Source organism: Microchirus variegatus (genome assembly GCF_963457635.1).
Source record: "Microchirus variegatus genome assembly, chromosome: 3".
NCBI classification, from domain to species: domain Eukaryota; kingdom Metazoa; phylum Chordata; class Actinopteri; order Pleuronectiformes; family Soleidae; genus Microchirus; species Microchirus variegatus.
Window position 1 is genome coordinate 35,689,823 of NC_139804.1, and position 20,718 is coordinate 35,710,540.

At 41.6% G+C, this 20,718-nt stretch overlaps 2 protein-coding genes across 2 annotated transcripts in view; one reads left to right on the plus strand and one right to left on the minus strand.

Annotated features, from left to right (window-relative positions):
- Positions 1–1,035: 1,035 nt before the first annotated feature.
- Positions 1,036–20,718, minus strand: part of capn5a (calpain 5a) — a 28,158-nt gene continuing 8,475 nt past the window's right edge. Inside the window, exons 3-13 of the mRNA XM_083887400.1 lie at positions 16,235–16,366; positions 8,432–8,640; positions 7,419–7,611; positions 7,117–7,310; positions 6,588–6,665; positions 6,165–6,360; positions 5,938–6,060; positions 5,647–5,843; positions 3,916–4,037; positions 3,672–3,808; positions 1,036–3,450 (exon numbers count right to left, since the gene is read on the minus strand). Of these exons, the coding sequence (XP_083743526.1) occupies positions 3,274–3,450; positions 3,672–3,808; positions 3,916–4,037; positions 5,647–5,843; positions 5,938–6,060; positions 6,165–6,360; positions 6,588–6,665; positions 7,117–7,310; positions 7,419–7,611; positions 8,432–8,640; positions 16,235–16,366 (1,758 nt within the window). The 3' untranslated portion in view covers positions 1,036–3,273. The remainder of the gene's footprint in view (positions 3,451–3,671; positions 3,809–3,915; positions 4,038–5,646; positions 5,844–5,937; positions 6,061–6,164; positions 6,361–6,587; positions 6,666–7,116; positions 7,311–7,418; positions 7,612–8,431; positions 8,641–16,234; positions 16,367–20,718) is intronic.
- On the plus strand, positions 10,461–12,391 carry ompa (olfactory marker protein a; the record flags this gene model as incomplete). The annotated part of the gene is made up of 2 exons (XM_083887401.1): positions 10,461–10,573; positions 11,960–12,391. Exons 1-2 carry the CDS (start codon positions 10,505–10,507, stop codon positions 12,389–12,391), a joined length of 501 nt encoding a protein of 166 aa, XP_083743527.1. The 5' UTR covers positions 10,461–10,504.

Here is a 20,718-nt window from a genome sequence, read left to right on the forward strand (position 1 = left end):
GCGGAAAATTTAAAAAGACTTTTTGCCCAGTTCAGTTTTGACTCTTGGAACCTGCATTTGTATAATGTCCTGAGAACGCAGGCCATATCGGTTTCTGTGGTTTCTACACATATGTAAACACAAATATGTAGGCAGAAGTCCAAGAATGGATTTATAAATAAAAGTCAGCCAGTGAGAGAGTCTGCGGACATACAAAGATGGACAATGTGCATCTAAGGCATATAAGGAACCATGATGTACACGATAGCTGCAGCCAGTCATAAAACGCAGAGCACAGTGGTAAACAGAATCCAATTTCTTTAAAAACTGATCAGGAGCAACAACGAGCATTTTAACAGACCCAATTTACTCATCTGCACGCAAATACATGCCGATTCATGTAATTAAACCAATTTTATTGATGCGTTTGTGTCATTAAGGATTAGACAAGATGTTGATCTTTAAGTAACACGTGCGTTGTTGTTGTGAGGAGCTGTAACGGAGTGTGTGCTGCGTGACTGTGTTTTAAATGTGGTGATAATTCAATGATGAAATAAATGAATTCTCCGATAGCTAAGCTGTCCCTGCTCACTTTAATAATAATAACAATAACTACTTGACTAATCCTCTTTGAGAACACGTGTTGTTTGAATTTTTCCCCCGTTTTAACTCCTTTCAACACTCAAAAATCGACTTCTCCCCATTGAGATGCGACGTGTTACTTAATCACCGTTGAGTGTCGTCTCCTTGGATCCAGATACAAGCACAAAATTGAATTTGACACTTATCCACTCGTCCATTTCTCGACCGATTTATCCTCCACCGAGGATCAGCTGACAATGTGAAAGGCAGGGTGAGCCGGGAGCCACTTATATATATATAAAAAAAAAAATGTCTTCACACTTAAATCTTCAATCAGACTGGTAATAGCTGCTGGAAAGACAAAGTGAACACTGTCAGCACTACATTTATTGAAAGAAATCAGAATCAGGAACTTGTAAACATTAAATACTGAAAACGAGAAGGTACAGACAAACAGAAGTGGAATAATGATAACCAGCGTTTTTATTAAAAGTAAAATTTTACAGAAAAGTAGCTCAAACCTATGCCAAGGCTGTTCAGTTTCCCAAAGTGTCAGTACAGACAAAAGATCTAATCATTTCTTCTACAAAACTACATCCCCAAAAACATTCATCAAAATCTGACTTTTACTTTTTAAGATGCGCAGCTCACAAACAGACACATGCTGACAAAAACAGAACCTGAACCTGAACCTGAAGTGTGATCAGAGGAAAACTGACGACTGAACATCAGCCTGCAGTCGAAGAAAGTGGTTCAACGTGAGAGGAAATAAACTCACAGTTTATTGTTTACAGGGATAAAACGGTTCAATGTAAGACGATTTTAGGAAAACATGAAATGACCAAAAAACCAGTAAAGACTTTATGGCTTGGAATTATCGTTGTGTTCACATTTGTACCACGTTTTTAATCCTTTATAGCTCCATAGTTCTATTCAGGGCTGCAACTGGCGATTACTTTCACAATCTATTTAATCTGTCCATTAATTTCTCGAGCAATCGAGCAATTTTTTGGTCCATAAAATGTCAGAAAATGTAGATCAGTGTTTACCAAACCTGGATCTCATGATGTTCTCAAATGTCTTGTTTTGTCCACGAAACCAAAATGACTCAGTTTGAATGATTTCTTTGTTATATTATATTGTTTCAATTATTGAAAAAAACACCCAAAACCGATGAATCAATTCATTTAGTAATCAACTATAAAAGCACTCGGAGAACGCAGACCTTCCGCCAAGCCAGCTCAGTTCCTTCAAAATACACCCTGCCGGAACGCAGCGTCTAACGGATCACACCCAAAATTGAATCACTTGTCCCTGGTCCCACTGCGGACATTTCCTGAAAATTTCATCCAAATCCGTCCGTGACTGCGCTCTCCAAGTGCTTTTTTAGTTGATTAATAGAATAATCCCTGCAGCCCTACGTCTAACAATATTGTGAAATAATCATTAGAAATATCCTGGACCTGAAAAAGCAGCAGGAAACTGATGGATAAATAGCGTAGATGGATTAATCAGTTAAAAATGTATTTGAGTTGGCGTATCTGAAACAACGGCACTAGTGGTTTTTCTCGACAATGAGCATCAGTAAACATTAAACTTCTCCATTAAAGGTGTTTCTATTATTTTGTCTCTGGGAGAAAAGATGGTTAACAGAAACACCTCTATGTAACGGTGCTTTCATACCTGTCTTTCGTTCTGATTCAGGGAGTAATACGGTACATTTTTGTTTTCGCACTGCAGCCTGGACTCTGCTACGCGCTTATAAGCAGAAAATAGGTTACCACGAGCGAGTGTGGGCAATAGCATTTATTTCCGTTCTCTGGATGACGATACATCAGTGATCAGTATATGGACATTTCCAATTTGACTAGAGAAAAGAATATATCTGATGATGATAACAAGAAGACGCACTGCTGCTGCTGCTGCTGCATCAACACACCTCCAAAGGAGAAGACGTGTTCTGGAGGCACATAATGACCTATTCACCAGACTGTTTGTATTCTGAAGACGCATCAGGTGTAAAGGTGTTTGGTCTGTGTGTAAACGAACATCTCCGGGGAGCGGCTGCAAAAGAGCTGGTTGATTTGTTTCCTGGAACGATCGCTGTATGCACACAAACACCCCCGGTTTCAAATCAACAAGGTAGGTATGAAAGCACCCTGAAACACAGCTGAAGCCTCTGAAACCATCTAAAAATGGTTTTAACTGAACATTAGATTTAACCAACTGCTATTAAAGTATTAAATGAGCGCATTTCATTGAACTGCTGTAATGGCACGCGACGAAACACGGCGCCTTCACTTGTAAAGCTTCATCCAACATAAAAAACATTCAGACAGAAAAGAAAATATAAGATAATATAAAAAGACATGTATGGGATTTATAAATGTAAATAAAAACAGAAGTAATAAACACTCCACAGAGTAGCTGCTAAAAGACATCACATCAGATCCCAAACATCTGTAAACAAAGTTTCTAAACTACACTTTAAATATGGCATTAGCACTTCCATGATTTATTAAGGTTACTGAGATTAACTGGCGAGTTAGAACTCATGTTGTAAACACACATTTAAAGACGTGAAGCTAAAAAAAAAATTGTCATCACTTCCTGCTGCAGGACGTGAAGCTTTGTATAAAACGAGCGAACTCTCCGTTCTGTTCAGAGTTGCAAAGTGGTCATTTAAGAAAGTTTCTGGAGGAAACGTCTGCCTCAGATGTTGGTGAGCACCGAGCTGGTCACTATGGCAACAGACAGAGTACCGGGGAGATCGTTGTCGCGGCGATCGCCCTTGTCCCTCAGGTGCAGCGTCTGCTGGAACTCACCTTGCTCCGCTGGCAACGTCACCTGACCCAGGAAGGAGTCCATCAGCGCGTTGTGGTTGTAGATCTGAGCGACAACGAGCAGAGAGAGAAAGAGCTTTTAAACCACGCTCTAACCAGCCAAAAGACAGGTTTGTGTACATATACTGTGTACATATACACAGAGACTTACTCTAACCTTAACCAAAATGACTACTGGCCTAATCTTAACCCTAACCCTAACTTTAAAACACGTCTTCATCTTCATATTTACCACATAAGGGATACCAGGTAAACACACACACACACCTCAATGCTGATTGACTTGTTGGCTTTCTTCCTGTAGAACAGCCCCTTGGTGTTGAAGACGGGGCTGCGCGTGTTTTTATGGACCGCAGAGCGAACTTTCTCTCCTTCGCAGCGAATGATCACGTACGGGTCCGACACTGAAGACAAGACGAGGACATGATCATGTACATATCACTGTCAAGTTTCTTTTGAGTCATTGTTGAAAAACTCAAAAGAATAAATAAGTGAAAGTAGATAAGTTTACCTCCATCTGAGTCTTGTCCTGCCAGTCCATTTGCCTGCAGCACGTGGACCTGAGTGACCAGAGAGGGGTAACCACACAGGCCGGACCAGCAGGTCTGCGGAGGCTGATGCTGGGTCAGCTCTCTGCAGGAGAGAGGGATGTGAACTTTTATTAGTTCTTCTAATTATCAAGACATATAATTTATAAATGTGTTTAAAAAAAAAAAATTTTTGGTAACACTTTAGATTAGGGAACACATATTCACCATTAAGTAGCTGCATACTAACATGCATAAAAGTAGCATACTAGCTCTTAATTAGTACATATTAAACGCATATTAACACCTTATGTAGGAAAAATCTTAATTCATGTTGTAATTGAGGTAGAATAAGGTTAAAATACATGATTACTTATAAAGGGCTAGTATGCTACTTATAGCCCCTAGTTAATGGTGAATATACGTTCCAAATATTGCTTTAAAAATTGCTGTTTTAAATGTCGTAAATGCGGACTGACTCACGGGGTTGTAAAATGTTTTACAAGTACATACACAAGTCTTTACTGGGCGTGACTGTAAAATACTACTACATCAAATTAAACTAATTAAATAAAATAAATTGTCCCTCTAACACAGGGGTGTCAAACTCAAATACAGAGTGGGCCAAAATTTAAAAACTGAACAAAGCCGCGGGCCAAGGTTGAACAAATTAACCTTTTAATAGGGACCCAAACAAGTTTTGCATTGAATATTGAACAAGCAAGGCTTATATAACTTTATAGTGACATGCAAAATCGAGTTTCAAATAATAATAATAATAATTAAAAATGATCAATGGCATATCAAATAAAATTTAAATAAAAATTGAATGCACCCTAAATACAGGATAAGCGGTAGATAATGGATGGATAAAAATGTAATGCCTCTTTTCTATTTGCAGCCTTCTGAGGTAAATATCAAAATGAACTTTTTCCACAGGCTAATAATACATTTGAAAATAAAATAACAATAATGAATGAATCAAACATTCAAGCCTTGAAGTAGCAAGAGAAAGTGCATGAATAAAACGTTAATTATTGCTCAGTTTGCTACACTGATTTGCTTTAACACTGAATATGGAACAAGCAACGCTTATATAACTTAAAAGTGCAAAATCAACTTTCAAAAATGGAATGCCTCTTTTCTATTTGCAGCCTTCTGAGGTAAATATCAACATTAACTTTTTCCACAAGCTAATACATTTGAAAATAAAATAACAATGAATAAATCAACCATTCAGGCCTTTTTACTGCTCAGTTTGCGACACAGTGATCTAATCTGATGTGCCCAAGACAGATACCTGGCATCTTTTCTTGGATGCTAGTTCATAAATGTCGGGGGTTCAGGCTTTGAGCTGAGGCAACCTTCATTATCGAACGAAGGTGTTCATCAGTCAGACGTTTCCTGTGAGACGTTTTCGTCATCTTCATTGAGGAGAAAAGTTGCTCACATAGATAAGTGTATAATAATACCGACGGGCCAGCTCTAATGTTAATTTGATATTGCCTCAAGGGCCAAATGAAATTACACGGCGGGCCAAATTTGGCCCGCGGGCCAGAGTTTGACACCCATGCTCTAACATGTCCTGATGCTCTTTCAGATGAATCAGTCCGACATTCGCGCCTATAACATCGCGTTTACACACAAATAGAACAGACAAAACAAAAACAAAATAACACTGATTTGTCAATGGTACTTAAAAAGAGCGCTCCTACGTGCAATCCGCAGACACGTCGGTGAAGATGCGGAGCAGGAATTCTCCCTCCAGGCCGGGGTCAAAGGTCGTCGGTATGACAACGTAGCGCCCCTCTGTCAGTTCGATGCGCAAGAACACGGACCTGGAGTTGATGTAGACGCTGCCGCCGACCTTCTGCTGGGTCACATGCATACGGTACGTCCTGTTTAACTCCACCTGGACACACAGAGAGGCAGCGGCACGTTTCACCACGTATCGGTCAGACTGGTGACAACCTACTGTCAGTGATGCGAGCTGGAAATCAGCTGACTCTGTGTATTTCGAAGCCCATGGCCAGGTTTTCTCCTCTGCCCTCTCTCAGTCTGGCTCTGCGGTCCTGCTGCAGCAAACAGATCAACGCCTCGTCCTCTGGCTTCTTCACATCAAACACGTACTAATAACAACACACAGCACACACACACACACACATAGATAAATATCAGTCTTTCTTCCACTGTTTCAAAACAACACCAAATCGGAGCAATCGCAAATGAACACCTGTGGGTTTTGGAGGAAGCTGTGCTTGTTGTTAGTGCACCCTCCGGCTCGGTTCAGAAGCGGGTCGTCATGGCGACGCCAGGAGCCGCGCTTCACATCCTCTTCCCAGGTTTTATGGAAACTCAGGTAAGAGGTGTTAATGAGACGACACAGGATGATGTCGGTGAAGTTAGCGATGAAATCATCAAAGGTCATCCTGCAGAGAGGGAAACGGAGAGGAAGGGTGAGAGGGAACTCGGGTTTATACACACTGACAGTCATTTTACAGTGTGACCAGTGATATTTGTGATAAAACAAAAAGAGTTAAATTTAACATGTAAAACAGATGCTCGTCAGTCTACAACTGCAGTTGCTGAAGTCACCTGTGCCACATGCTGGCACCTCTAATCTGCCAACAGAGGGCAGCGTTGCTCCAAAACTCACCAGAACTCTCCATCATCCTGCACAACTACGCCGATGCTCTCCCGCTCGCTCTTACTGACCTTGTTCCACTCTTCAGAGCTGGTAGAAGAGCAGACGCAGGTCAACAACTTCAACAACGTCAGTGAAAAGTCAAAAAGGAACATATCAGTAACATATAAGTATTTCCACCAAGAGTAGCATAAACTACAATTATTACAAGAGATTCTGTCATCAGTTTTAGACTGTGAAGAAAATAAATGATCTGAGATTAATAGTGATTTTTGTTTTTTAAATGTGAAGGTTGTTTATAGACTACTTCAGACATGACTGGATATTAACAAGTTGAAACCAGCTCCAGAAGTAAAAACAAAACAGTATTTTCTTGCTCCTGAACTTTCCACAATATTTTGCAGCCACTATTTTATATCATATATCAAGTATCAAGTATTTTACATGGTTTTACTGCGTTTGACATTGTGCATGAGTCAAATGTAAATAATCAAAACAGCAAACAAACAAACAAGACAGTCTGCTTCCTCCCCTTCCTCACCCGTCGCTCCAGGGCCCGTTCCACTCTCTCTGTCCCCAGGGGTTCCTCATGCGGATCATGGTGAGTTTGTCTGACCTGAAATAGGCCAACAGCCCGTGGCCGAGTCTCACCCTGCGGACGTCGGTCACAGCGTAGGCGTGACCCTTCACCAGTCCACAGGCCAGCCTGGCCTCCATGTCTGCTGCAGTGGTCGCCTGGAATGACACAGCGGAGGATTTGAGTGGTTCTGTTCAGTCTAAGGATCATTTGGTCATTTTACTCACTTAGCAGTTGTGAGTTTTGAGCGTTTGAGCGTTCCTCACCCGGATGGAGCAGCTGATGAGGCCTCCTCTGTTGTGGACCTTCAGGACTCTCTCAAAAAACTCATTCCGTTTATCTTCGTCCTCTTTGAATCCATTTTCTAGCAGGTCCATCGGCTCGGACACGCCCCCAGTGAAATCCACGAGAGCGTCGGCTGTGTTGCCCCCGTCCAGGCCCTCGTAGCATCCACACATTCTAGAAGATGCATTGTGATTCAAGTGTTTGTTGTGTTGCAACCATAGACCACACATAAAAAGTGAACATAGTCTTCCAGGAAGTTTGTTGACTGGAGCCAACTGAGAAAAGAGAATATATTAGACAGCCACAAGAGGGCGTCTTCACAGATTGAAAAAAGAACCCCGTCTCAGTCTATGGGGAAACTAGCTTACTTATCACTCGATTTATGTCAGTGAATGTTTTCCCGAGAAGTTAAAGGCGCCATATGTAAGAATGTGGCCAAAAACAGTTACTACATTCAAATTCAAAATACAGAGGTCTTTTAGGTTTCGTTTTCTGACGTAACTGGCAACCCGTGGTTGCTCGGCAGCTGAGACTCTACTGACTGCAATGATTGGTAGAAGGCGGTAGGTGGCGCCACATGCCAAAACATGATTTCAAAACATAAACATGATTTGCAGTCTGCAAAATATTTTTTTTAATGCAAATATTTTGTCTGTACTGTTGTTGTTGGTGAGTTCAGTTTGTTATATGAACATTATTCCTGAGTCTCTGTGACATATTAGGAGGATTCTAGGGCCAGTTGCATTAGATTTATTACATAATGCACCTTTAATGTCTCAATTGGTAGTTTGGGGTCTTTGTTAATAGCACATGATGCCAATTTTGTAAATGATAATCCCATTTAGAGCAAAGTAAGTCAAATATGGACACCAGTATAACTGTATAACAGGGCCTGGTTGCAGGTGACATCTGTGAACTTCCAGTCAACATGCTGCTGACAAATACAAGAATCTAGAGTTCAGGTTCCCTTTTCCAAGGTTTTGTAAGTGCTTACTTGGCGTATGCCTTCTCCACCAGCGCACTCCAGAACTCATTGCTGTCCTTGGAATGGCAGTACACCAACGTTCCGTTGGCGGTGGGCAGCCGGTCGTCGATCACCACGTCCACCCACTCACCAAACCTCCAAAAACGGAAGTGGAAGATCCCAGCGTACAGCTCGGGTTTGTCTTCCTCCCACTCCTGGTCCTTCCAGTCAGGGATCACCTGGGAAACACAACGAGAACGTCATCAAAACAAACATAAAAGTTTTGTTTACCGCGTTTGCTCACGATGAGAGTAGTAACGTGCAATGAAGGTTTTAGACGTGTTGGCTTGTTAGGAGAGGAGGTGCCCTCAGAACTGCCGAGTCTTCAAGAGATTCTTACTAGGACGCTCCTGCTCTGATATGATTTGGCAACTTGTTCCTCTGTCAAGGAACCACAAATTAGCGTGGCACGTGACTGATGTGAGCAAGGACGATAACAACAAGGTTATGTTCCTCAGAGAAAGGAAGAAAGAAGGAGCAAAATGATAAGCCCGTATGATGCAGACCAAGAAGTGTCTCTGAAGGCAAATATTAGCGACGCAGATTTGATCCTGGTGATCATGGAGAGTCAGTGGAGGTCGATGAACAGCGTCTGCAACAAATGAGAAGACATGCGGCAAAGATCTATAACCTGGGTCAGTGCAGGAAGGATCCAGCCTTCAAGCGTGTGCTCTACCAGCGAGTCCAAGCTGGTTCACAAGCTAATCATCAGATTCTGCAACACAATACACAGACGTCTTTGACATCTAACAGCCAAACTGTTATTTATTCACATCCTACCAATTATCTTGAGCATTTACAGTGTTATAAACTAAAGAATGTACATATCGCCTCATTAAGAAGAATAAATTCCCAGAGAAACTTCACATCAATAAACTGTTGAACAGTATTATAGAAAGTACAATGTGGAAAAACAAGTATAAATCACCAAAGCACTAACCAGCAGACAAAATAACCATAATAACACCAAGCTCTTACTGTTGTATATGTCGCTTACTAATGTTCAAAAACAACCGGTTTGTTTCCCCTTAATTAACCTTAAGAGGCTAAAATTAACACAAGCATGTAACGTTTTAACAAGGGAAAGTTGTCACCTATATCCTGTCCCAAGATCCCCGCTGTGACACAAACACACACACACACGATTTTATATCTTAATGAGGACACATCGTTGACATGATGCATTCCCTAGCCCCTTATCCTGACCCTAACCATCACAGCTAGTGTCTAACCCTTAAACCTAGACCCAGTTGTGTGGACCAGTCAAAATGTCCCCACAAAGACAGGTTCTTGTGGCTGTTTTTGGACCTCACAAAGATACAAATACAATACAGATCCTCAGTGAATGATATAAATAAATAACTGATCCATTGAGCTAAGACCAGCTGAGCTCCCAGAAGCCCTCAGGAAACTCCCAGAGTTCCCTCTCCTTCGTCATCAGCACCTTCTGTTGCTAAGCATCCTCACACATCACCCACCTGTTTAACACTTAACAAAAAAAAAAGGGGAAAAAAAATTAAAAAAAACACTCTGCAGTTTTTCATTTGATATTCAGACATTTCAGACACGTTGTGTACTTTACACCTCGGTTACTGCTGCTGATGGTTTCAGTCGTGTTCAGAATGAGGGTTAAACAAATGCAAGAGCACAGTATGTGTTAATGTGGAAATCTCCATAATCCAGTCTGGTGCAGAAATGTCACAGTGCAGGTTTTTAAAGGACTGATACTGTTTTCACATCAATACAAACTCCCGGTCCTCTCTCTCTCACTTTATGTAGCACACCACACCGATCAATGTGTCCTAACCAAACCGCCCCGTGGGCAAAAGTGAGACACCACTACACTGTGATGGAAAGAGTTGTAGAGGGGAGGCGAGACAGAGAAGCCTATTAGTGGAGAGGGAAAGAGAGCGAGGGAGGGAGGGATTAAAAGAGAGAGAGGATGAATCAAAGAGAAACTCTTGCAGAGCTCCATCTCTCAGAGCATCCTTGCAGACAAGCGACTTCTCTCTTTAACCCAGGATTAGCCACTCGACATCGGACATGAACAAGACCGAGGCTCCCTCCACAACCATAGTCCTGCCGTTCAAAGAAGACAGAGCGCTGACAGAGGTGAGATTACAACTTTGAAATGACAACTTCTTGCAATTTTTTTTTTAAATCTGTCGCTCTGTCTGTGACGGTTTGAGAGGTTGTAGCCAATCAGCCACGGTGAGGTGATCAAGTGCAAATTTGCACCTCGTTTGTTGTCCAGAGAAGGATCATTTACAGCAATAATAATCCAGTGAGTAACAGATTATTGAATCTTAAGAAGACGAATGAGTAGACTGGCTAAATGAAGTCTGACAGGGACCCGTGATTGGACTGGAATGACAGTAAAGCGAAGAAGTCTGGGTGAGAAACACCCAGTGTCCACGCTGTCCTACAGGCTGAGCTACATTTTTCCTGACTTGAAAATATTTGACCATGTGTGCCACTTTAACGGAAAGTGCACCAAATACTCACATCAAATACAAAGCAAATGTATGTAAGCGATGTTTATAATTTCAAGGTTCGTGAAAAAAATTAATTAAAATAAGTTTTTTTCTGTTTTTCCAGATTATCAGACGTCACCTTGTGTTCTCGAATATTGCGATATTACCGTTTGTTGTCTTTGCATTTTACACACTAAAGTGATCAAACATGGATTTGGTCAAGGAAAATGTCAATTAATTAAGAAAATGATAATTAGTTCCTGTGCAATGTACAGCCCTGAAATCGTTCAAGTGTCATTGTCTCAATGCTTTCTCCTTCATCCAATCCCGTTTGCTTCTCCTGTTACTCTCTAATCACCTTAGAGGCGAGTTTATCAAAAGAAAACAGAAACCATTCAGGTCACGATCTTGACCCAATGACCTATTAAGGTTTTATGAAATTGTCATTGCATAATCTAAATTGCACAATGAGATTTCGAGGTCAAGTGGTGATCAGAGCAGCTGGGGCTGAGCGTGCCGCCACGAGGGACCAGCCTGACCAAATGTGTCTGACATTAGAACACGTTTTGATGGTAGAAGCTTGGAAGAAACCCACACAGGCACGGGGAGAACGCGCAAACTCCACATAGACAGGTCCCAGACCGGGAATCGGAGGCAGCATCTTGTTGCCGTGAGGCAACAGTGCTACTGCTAGCCACTGCTAACAAGTACGCCACGCCAGAAGAGAAGTTATTGGAGTGGGCAATCGAATTTACACTCCATTTAACAATAATACACTTAATCACAATCTCACTCAGATGTGTGACGGATGAGTGTGTGAAACGTATTCGTCACCAGATCACATCATTCACCTCTCACTTGCAGTGTGAAGTTTTCTGTCTCTGGTCACCAAATCTTCAAATCAGTTGTTGTGTGGATATGACCGTCGGACTGATTTCACCACGTTTCTTTCTGTGGACTGTCGTTAAAATAGAAGCCGACCCTTCTCAAATCTCTTTCCTGTCGTTCTTTATTTCCGCTGCAGATGATGCGCCTACGCGTGTCGTCTCTCCAGCGGTCGGGCCAGAAGCGTCAGGATGGCGAGCGCCTGCTTCTTCCCCACGAGGCCGTATATCGGCTGGACTTCCACAACCAGCAGCTGAACTTCTCCCGCTGGTATTTCCCCCTCTCTGGCCACGGTCGCGTCACCATCACTGGCATTTGCCAGCTCTGGACACCCGACCTCACCCACCTGATGACGCGCCAGTTGATGGAACCCATCGGAACGTTCTGGCGCAACGCCGGCGACCCGGAGGACTCTCCGCTCAAATACCTGGAGGCGGACATGCAGGAGTTCGGCGAAAGGATTGCCGAGCTGGCAAAGGTCAGGAAGGTCATGTATTTCCTGTTTGCGTTCAAGGACGGAGCGGAGGCAGCAAATCTCAGCTGCTCAGTGGAGTTCACGCCAGAGAAATGACAGAAACGCAAGTGCAATAGTTGGTTCATCAACACCACACTAGAGCAGGAAGCAGCAAAAAAACACTAAATCTTAACAAAAACAACAACAAAGAACAATTTCATTTAGTAGAAAACAAACAAAAACACCATTGGAAGAACAATGTTAAAGAAATGTATGAATGCACTTTAACTTGATTTATACTTTAACAAATACATGCATCATCAGTGTGAATCATTCATGTACAAAAATATCTAAAATCCATACAGAAACATGCACATTCGTAAAAAAGTTCAATTTTTTACGAATCACGATGAAATCCTCAGACAACAAAACATTAAAACATGTAAATAAAACAAATCTTAACTGATCAGCCGATGACTGGGATCATGTGAAATGAGTGTCTTTGATGTTGTTTCTTTTCTTTTTTATTATTATTATATTAATTTTATTTTTGCTCACTGAATATCAAATATTCACATTGTATGACATGACATGATGCTACTGACACAACGCAGAGATCAATGGAGTGACATTAAAAATCGACTCAAATCTGTCTGTGTGTTCTCATTGACTGTGATTATCACTGGAGTTACTCGACAGAGGGGGATAGAAGGAGAGTGGAGCCAAAAAATCACAAAATTGCGAATAGACTTAGACTGAGGAGAGAAAAGGTAAAGACTTCAGTCCAGATGAGAGATTCAGTCTGTGTTTGAGCTCTTGATAAGTTTTCTGATATACTGCCGTTCAAAAGTTTGGGGTCACCTATACTAATTGTTTTCGGTTTATCCATTTTTGTGATTTGTGTTTTCCAAGTCACACTCAAAAGAGTTGCAAAATGAATAGAAAACATAGTCAAGACATTGACAAGATTAGAAATTATTTTTTTTAATTTTGCCCTTTCGTCAAAGAACCAGCAAAACTGTTTTCAGCTGTGCTAACATCATTGCACAAGGGTTTTCTCATCATTCAATAGCCTTCTAATGCCATTATCAAACACAATGTACCATTAGAACACTGGAAATGGGCCTCTATACACCTATGTGCATATTGCATTAAAAACCAGACGTTTGCAGCTAGAATAGTCGTTTACCACATTATCGATGTATAGAGTGTATTTCTGATTTATTTTTTTTTTTCATTAAACTTCAAAAATAAGGAATTTGGAATTTCTAAGTGACCCCAAACCTTTGAATGGTATGTATATGATGTCAAAAATGTGTTGTTTCCTTCCCATGCAATGACGGATGCAATGAGAAGACCCTTCCTATCCCAAACTACTATAGGTCCTTTGAGGGATGTGGCCCATGAAATATGACACAGCTATGACCAGTCACCAACATACATTACCTCCATAACATGTTTAATTTTGACACTTTGTTTTGTATTTTTCCCTTAATCTGGGCAAAAATGCATAGACACGGTTGTAACGTTGATGACCAGTGGGTGTCAGTGTCCGCATGCACAACTTGCACGGGCGTCAGTAACCGATTTTCAAGGCAGCACAGAGATTTAACAGCCATAGAACGTCAAGTTATGGACATTAAATATACGCAAAAACAAACCAAACAAACACAACGTCAAACAGCCTGTGCAGTTTTCCTCCATCACACCTGAGGCTCAGTCAGTGTTTGAGAACCAGTGTGTTTGTGTTTTAACATTTGACTACTGTCAAGACAACTGTCTGCTCCACTGAGGCAATGACATCTAAAGCAGACATTAGTTCTCCTCCAGCTGATGGAAAACTGAGCTGCAGAGGACCTTGGAGACCAGAGAGGAGGAATGAAGTAACCGACAGTGGAAAAAGAAAAACACTGTGGAAACACAGAATGCTCACTCACACACATACACTTGCCGTGACTCCAGTTAAGACTCTCTTATCATGTTTGTAATACATACATGTAACTGAATACTAGAAACTGTTCACTCACTTAAAGGTGACATAGAGTGGTCCTGTTGCACATAAATGTTAGTTATGGAGGTCTACTTACATATATGAACTTGTTTTTATGGTCAAAAACCTCTAGTTGCTGTAAACGAGCCGATAGAAATCCTCTTTTCTGACTGTGTTTTTCTGCTGCGAGATTTCAGAGTGAACTTTCACCCCCAGAAGACAGAGTCTTGTGATTGGCCAGTACTATCCAGCACATCCGTTCTCAGAAGCGCAGCGCCCCCCTCTGGAACGGTGGATGCACTGCTCCTCATTATCAAAACATTGTTTTAACAGTGTTTAAAAATAGCTTCTTCACGACTCCCCGCCGCAGTCCCTTTTATGACTTTAAACCGGAGTCAGACCCAGAGTCAGAAGACACTGTTGCTTGTGAAACACCTCCACAACGGACGTTATTCTTCTTCTGCGGTTCAATGTACGCAACCGGATGTGCCCGGACTACCGCCCGGAGCAGGATGATCGGTTGTTCAGGAGAACCGCTGTTTACGTAACTATTACGGGATTTTCAGTGATCTCGTTGAGCCCCGAGATTACAATAAAACACAACGTTCTCAGCAATGGCTGAACTGTTTGTTTCGAACCGTCAGGGCTTCATAAACAAGGTAATGACGCAGATATACAATAGGAACTTCCGGTCTAGTTCCGCTTTAAGATGATCAATAATCATTTCACGGTCCAGTGTGCTGATATTAGCAGAAATTAAATTCACTCCCCATAAGTACGTTTTTTTTAAGTGTATAAACGCTTTAAAATAATAACTGTTTTGGTGTCTTAGCCTTGTATAAGTAAACAAAGGTCATGCTTGAAGGCCGCTGTAGTTCACTGACACACTTTAAAAGACAGTGATGAGAGGAGTCCACTGTTTATTACAATCTGCTGTAACGCTATTAGCTGTCGCCAGTGTTTACACACTGATCCTTTAATGGACCACTACCACGACAACACCGTGTAAGAGAGGCCTGTTATGACCACACGCACTCACATTTACTGTTGTTAAAGTAGAAGTGAGTTGTCAGGTTGTTTATTACCACAGTAAACTCTCACTTTAAACAATTTATGAAGCCTCACAATATTAAGATTATTTTTCCATGATGCTGGACCATCGAGGAGGAGCCTGGTTGGCCTCAATTCATTCTGCAGCATAAGACGGCAACTCTTTGAGAGGAAAGAGTTTTCCTCTCGATCAACTTTGAGAGGAAAGAAGAACATGGAGCAAAGAAAAATGTGGTCAGACCCACACACACAGATCCTGGAATGTAAAATCAAATCCAAGACAATAACTGTGTGCAGACGAAGAAGCCCAGAACAACCAAATACCTTTAACAGAGTGGAGTACGAGCAGTGAATATTGATTCCACTGACTGCACTTTTAACCAACCCTACATCATACACAGAGCTGAGTCATATCTGAATAATGGGGTTGTGAAGGTTAATGGTGCCACCTTATGGATAAAAGATGTTATTTACTGGCGGCTTCAGTCATCAGTTCAAACATGACATTTTTAACCTTACAGATTACCTGTGTGTGTGTGCTAATCTAAAGTAAATACACACCCAGTCACACACTGAAAACCAGATACTTGCCCACACCCATCTATGGTCTTACACAAACACAAGCACACACTCCTGCACAGCTATTTTAGTGAGGGTACTGCTACTCATAATGTATTCCTTAGTCCCTAATCCTAATCCATCACAAAACATGCTTAAAATCCTAACCTTGACTGTCAACTGCAAGCTCACTGTGTGAACAGGAGCCTCTATAGATAAAGGTGCTAAAGGTGGTCTGGTCCGATGATGGATTCTGATACTGGAAAAAACAGTGTTTTCTCTAATGCAGCCAAGTTTCCAAACTTATTACACAGCTGCCACAAAAATGAAAATAAAACATAAAACGTGTGTCTTTGTCTCACCTTCTGCCACAGCGCCTCTCTGGAGGCCAGACTGGAGCAGGCAGCGACGAACCAGCAGTTTCCCAGCTGGCCTTGGTGCAGGTCATGGGCGCTGATGCCGTCCACAAACAGATGGGGGTCGCTGCATAATTCCTAGAGGGATTAAGACAATTAAAAATCAGCGTTAAGGTTTTCAGTTTAATTTAAAGGTGACATAGAGTGGTCCTGTTGCACATAAATGTTAGTTATGGAGGTCTACTTACATATATTAACTTGTTTTTATGCTCAAAAACCTCCTAGTTGCTGTAAACGAGCCGATAGAAATCCTCTTTTCTGACGGTGTTTTTCTGCTGCGAGATTTCAGAGTGAACTTTCACCCCCAGAAGACAGAGTCTTGTGATTGGCCAGTACTATCCAGCACATCCGTTCTCAGAAGCGCAGCGCCCCCCTCTGGAACGGTGGATGCACTGCTCCTCATTATCAAAACATTGTTTTAACAGTGTTTAAAAATAGCTTCTTCACGACTCCCCGCCGCAGTCCCTTTATGACTTTAAACCGGAGTCAGACCCAGAGTCAGAAGACACTGTTGCTCGTGAAACACCTCCACAACGGACGTTATTCTTCTTCTGCGGTTCAATGTACGCAACCGGATGTGCCCGGACTAGTGCCCGGAGTAGGATGATCGGTTGTTCAGGAGAACCGCTGCTTACGTAACTATTACGGGATTTTCAGTGATCTCGTTGAGCCCCGAGATTACAATAAAACACAACGTTCTCAGCAATGGCTGAACTGTTTGTTTAGAACCGTCAGGGCTTCATAAACAAGGTAATGACGCAGATACACACCAAAAAAACAGAGTTAATAGGAACTTCCGGTCTAGTTCCGCTTTAAAATTAGCTGTATTATTTTAACCGCTGGTATAGTCAGGGTCATTATCTACTGTATTTCTATCATACTTCTATTGGACAAATCTACAAGCGTTCAGTGGCCAACTGTCGTAACAGGGTGTGTTCTTACTCGGCAGCAGTCAGGTGTAGATGAACATGAATCAGGGCGTGACTGGAGCACTCCGTCAACCATTTTAAGGTAAGTGCTGGTTAGAGATACTTTACATTTAAGTAGAAGTCACTTTTAAAAGTTCAAAGTCGGAACAAGAGGCGGAATGAAAGGATGGCGGCCAAATGATAGAGCTGGAGTTGAACCAGAGGCACGCACACATGCAGCATGACCACGAATTACAGACAGACATAATGTATAGATTTGATTTTGTTACTTTTACACGTGTCAGTTTTTATCCTAAAGCAATCACCACACTGAACTCTGCATTAAAAACACATGCATCCCATCCATAACCCATGTAACCCCATCTACAGTACATTATGTCCTATATATAGATATATAGATATATACACAAATATACTGTATATAGCCGTGTGCTGATGTGTTTATGTTATGGACGTGTCTGTTTTCTACTGAATTTCATTGCATATACAATGACAACTAAGTTATTTTGAGTACATGTGTCTTTCATATTCAGTAGTTATACATTAAAAATATGAAGTATACAGAACAATAGTGGAACTGCAACAAAACAATCATACTATATACATATATACACAGTGGTAAACTAAGTACATAATCAAACTGTTATGCACTGTATGTTATGTAGTGTTTTTCTAGTGTTAATTCACTTGCATCTGTATAGAAGTCCTCATTCATAAACTGCCAGCACAGATTTCAGAGCAATTTGTGTTTCAGTGTCGTGTCGAAGGCACAGGACGCTGAAACACTCTCGAGCAGGTAAAACAGACAGTCTCTGTAAAGTACATGTGTTCTGCTTCCTGCTGTAAAGTCACATGACAAAATGACTGACGTATATAAAAAGACACTGGAGAGAACTTCAAATGCTCTCAAATTAGACGCCACTATTTTAAGTGTACATACTGTATTTATACACATACACTCCAACCTCAGAACACACGCGTCAGATCCGGTCTGGGTGGTGCTCGTCAAGCCACATCTTTTCTTTCTCTGAAGTGATCGTTCAGGGAACAAACCTGAGACACTGACACTCGCTCTCACTGAAAACATGGCTGCCAGAGAACGGACACAATGGAAAGTGATAGAACTCAGAATCTTAAGATCGTGTTCACTTCTAAATCTCACTGTTAAGACCGTTTTCTGACTGGTAAGTGACATTTGTAAACCACTCACTCTCCCACACCAAAGTCCATAGAGATGCTGGTTTACTCTGCCGCCACACTTGCTAAGTTTGTGTCACTTGGGTAAAACCAAACAAAGTGACAAAATAACAAACATGTTCTAAACAACACTCCTGTGTGCCATGATGTAAAATCACAGATGTTATCTCTGGACTTTGGTGCAGTGGGCGTGTGCAATTTGTAAAACAACACGAACCTCACATTCTTAAGATATTATAGTTTTAAGCAGCTTTTGTCAAGTGACTAAAATCAGTTAGTTATTCTTTATGTCGTCACGGCAGCAGAGACTGTATGCATCAGGACAAACTATCCTTTTAACACAAACACACACACACACACACACCGTGGATGCTAACCGCTAATCACTGTGTTTGTTGTGTACTGACAGCATTTCACAATGACTGTTACTGCCATTATGTGCAGATCAACAGAATAATTACAGGCTATTACGAACCAACCATCTCCTCTCCCTCCTTCCCTCCTTCCCTCTATCTATCTATCTATCTATCTATCTATCTATCTATCTATCTATCTATCTATCTATCTATCTATCTATCTATCTATCTATCTATCTATCTATCTATCTATCTATCTATCTATCTATCTCTGACAGAGTCAATCTGTATTGTGATAAACTCTCCCACCAAATATTATCAGCGACTACTTCGCTCTGTGGTTGTGTTTAATTGTATCTGTGACAAAATGCCACAAATGCCTCACTGAGAATTGAGAAACAATGTCCTTACATTTTAAAAGTAAGAGAACAAATGTTGTATCTGTTTTACATGAAGATACTGTGTGCCTCAATCGTTAAGGAGAAGTTCAAATGTTTTCAAGTCTGTACAAATGCAATATTCAACACACCCTCACTGTTGTGAAGTCATTGCTCACAGTAATTCCTCTTTTCATTGTGATAAAAATGAATCAGTGAGAGATAATGGACACAGTCCACTCTGTCTTAAAATACAGATCATTTATGCAGAAGTTCACACATACACTCTTAAGGCCACATTATACTTCTCCGACTGCGTAATGCGTTATCCGTCTGCGTCACCACGGAGACGCCTCGAGCCTTTATACTTCTGCGTCGTGGTGACGGACAAGCGCTGCAATTTCCCGCCCGATCAGTAGGGGTCGCTACGCAAGGTTGTTGTGCTTCTGGCTACAGTGAGCAATGGCATCCGAGAGAGAAAGAGAGAGAAAGACTGTTGTTGTTGAAACAGTGGCCGTTTCTCACTTTTCTGTGTGACGGAACGCAGTTTTAAGATAATTTGAGGCGAGAAATGGGCCATTTAGAGTCCAAACATGTGCTGTGTGTGTTAAGATATGACGTATTTATAGTTTGGCAGCGGCGTTATCGGCGGGGATCAGCTCCGCCACTGTGGACGCTCGGGTGCTCACTGTGAGCCGGCACAGAGCAGCTTCGCTCGGCCTGTCCTAAGGACCAATCGCAGCTCTTGCCGTCTCCGTTGTCCCTTGACGGAGTGACGGACACTTAAAAAATATTTCGTGCAGTCGGAGACGACGCAGAGACTCTTCGACAGGCTCTACGTCGACGCAGAGTCTCTGCGTAACCTACGCAGAGCACTTTACGCAGAAGTATAAATTGGGCTTAAGAAATAAAAGTGCTAGTATAGAACCATATAAGGTTCTCCGGCTTATCCTCATAGGAGAACCCTTTTTGGCTCCAGGTAGAACCATTTTATAAAGGTTCGACCAAGAACCCTTTTAAAACCCTTTATTCAGGAAAGGGGTTTTAAAGGGTTCTTTGGATCAAAGTGGTTCTTACTGGAACCATTAGTGTAACCAAGAACCCTTGAAAAACAATTTCTTCAGGAAAGGGTTTTTCAGAAGCAAATGGTTCCAGGTAGAACCTCAGCCCTTGTAGAAGGACACTTTTGGAACCCTTATTTCTAAGAGTGTATCTGCATTACTGCATACTGAATACAATTTAAGACCCATTTCAAATCCATACTGGCAAAAATTGGAGCCACAAATCGTGAACTTGCAATTCAGCTTAGCTGTGGGCTTTCATTAAGTTTACTCCGCTGCTATGCTAAGCTGTAACACACCGCGGCGCGCGCACAATACACTAGCTAGTGGTGCTCGATGAATTCTCACCGGGCAGCACAGGTGGACTACTTTATTTCCGTGTTGTAGTTATTGTTGTTATCACATCCTCAAAAATAGAAACATTTCAAAGCGAGACTGAAGTTAATGCATGTTTTACATAATAGTAACGTTCATAGATTTTTAAGACCTTTCAAAATTGTATTTAAGAAC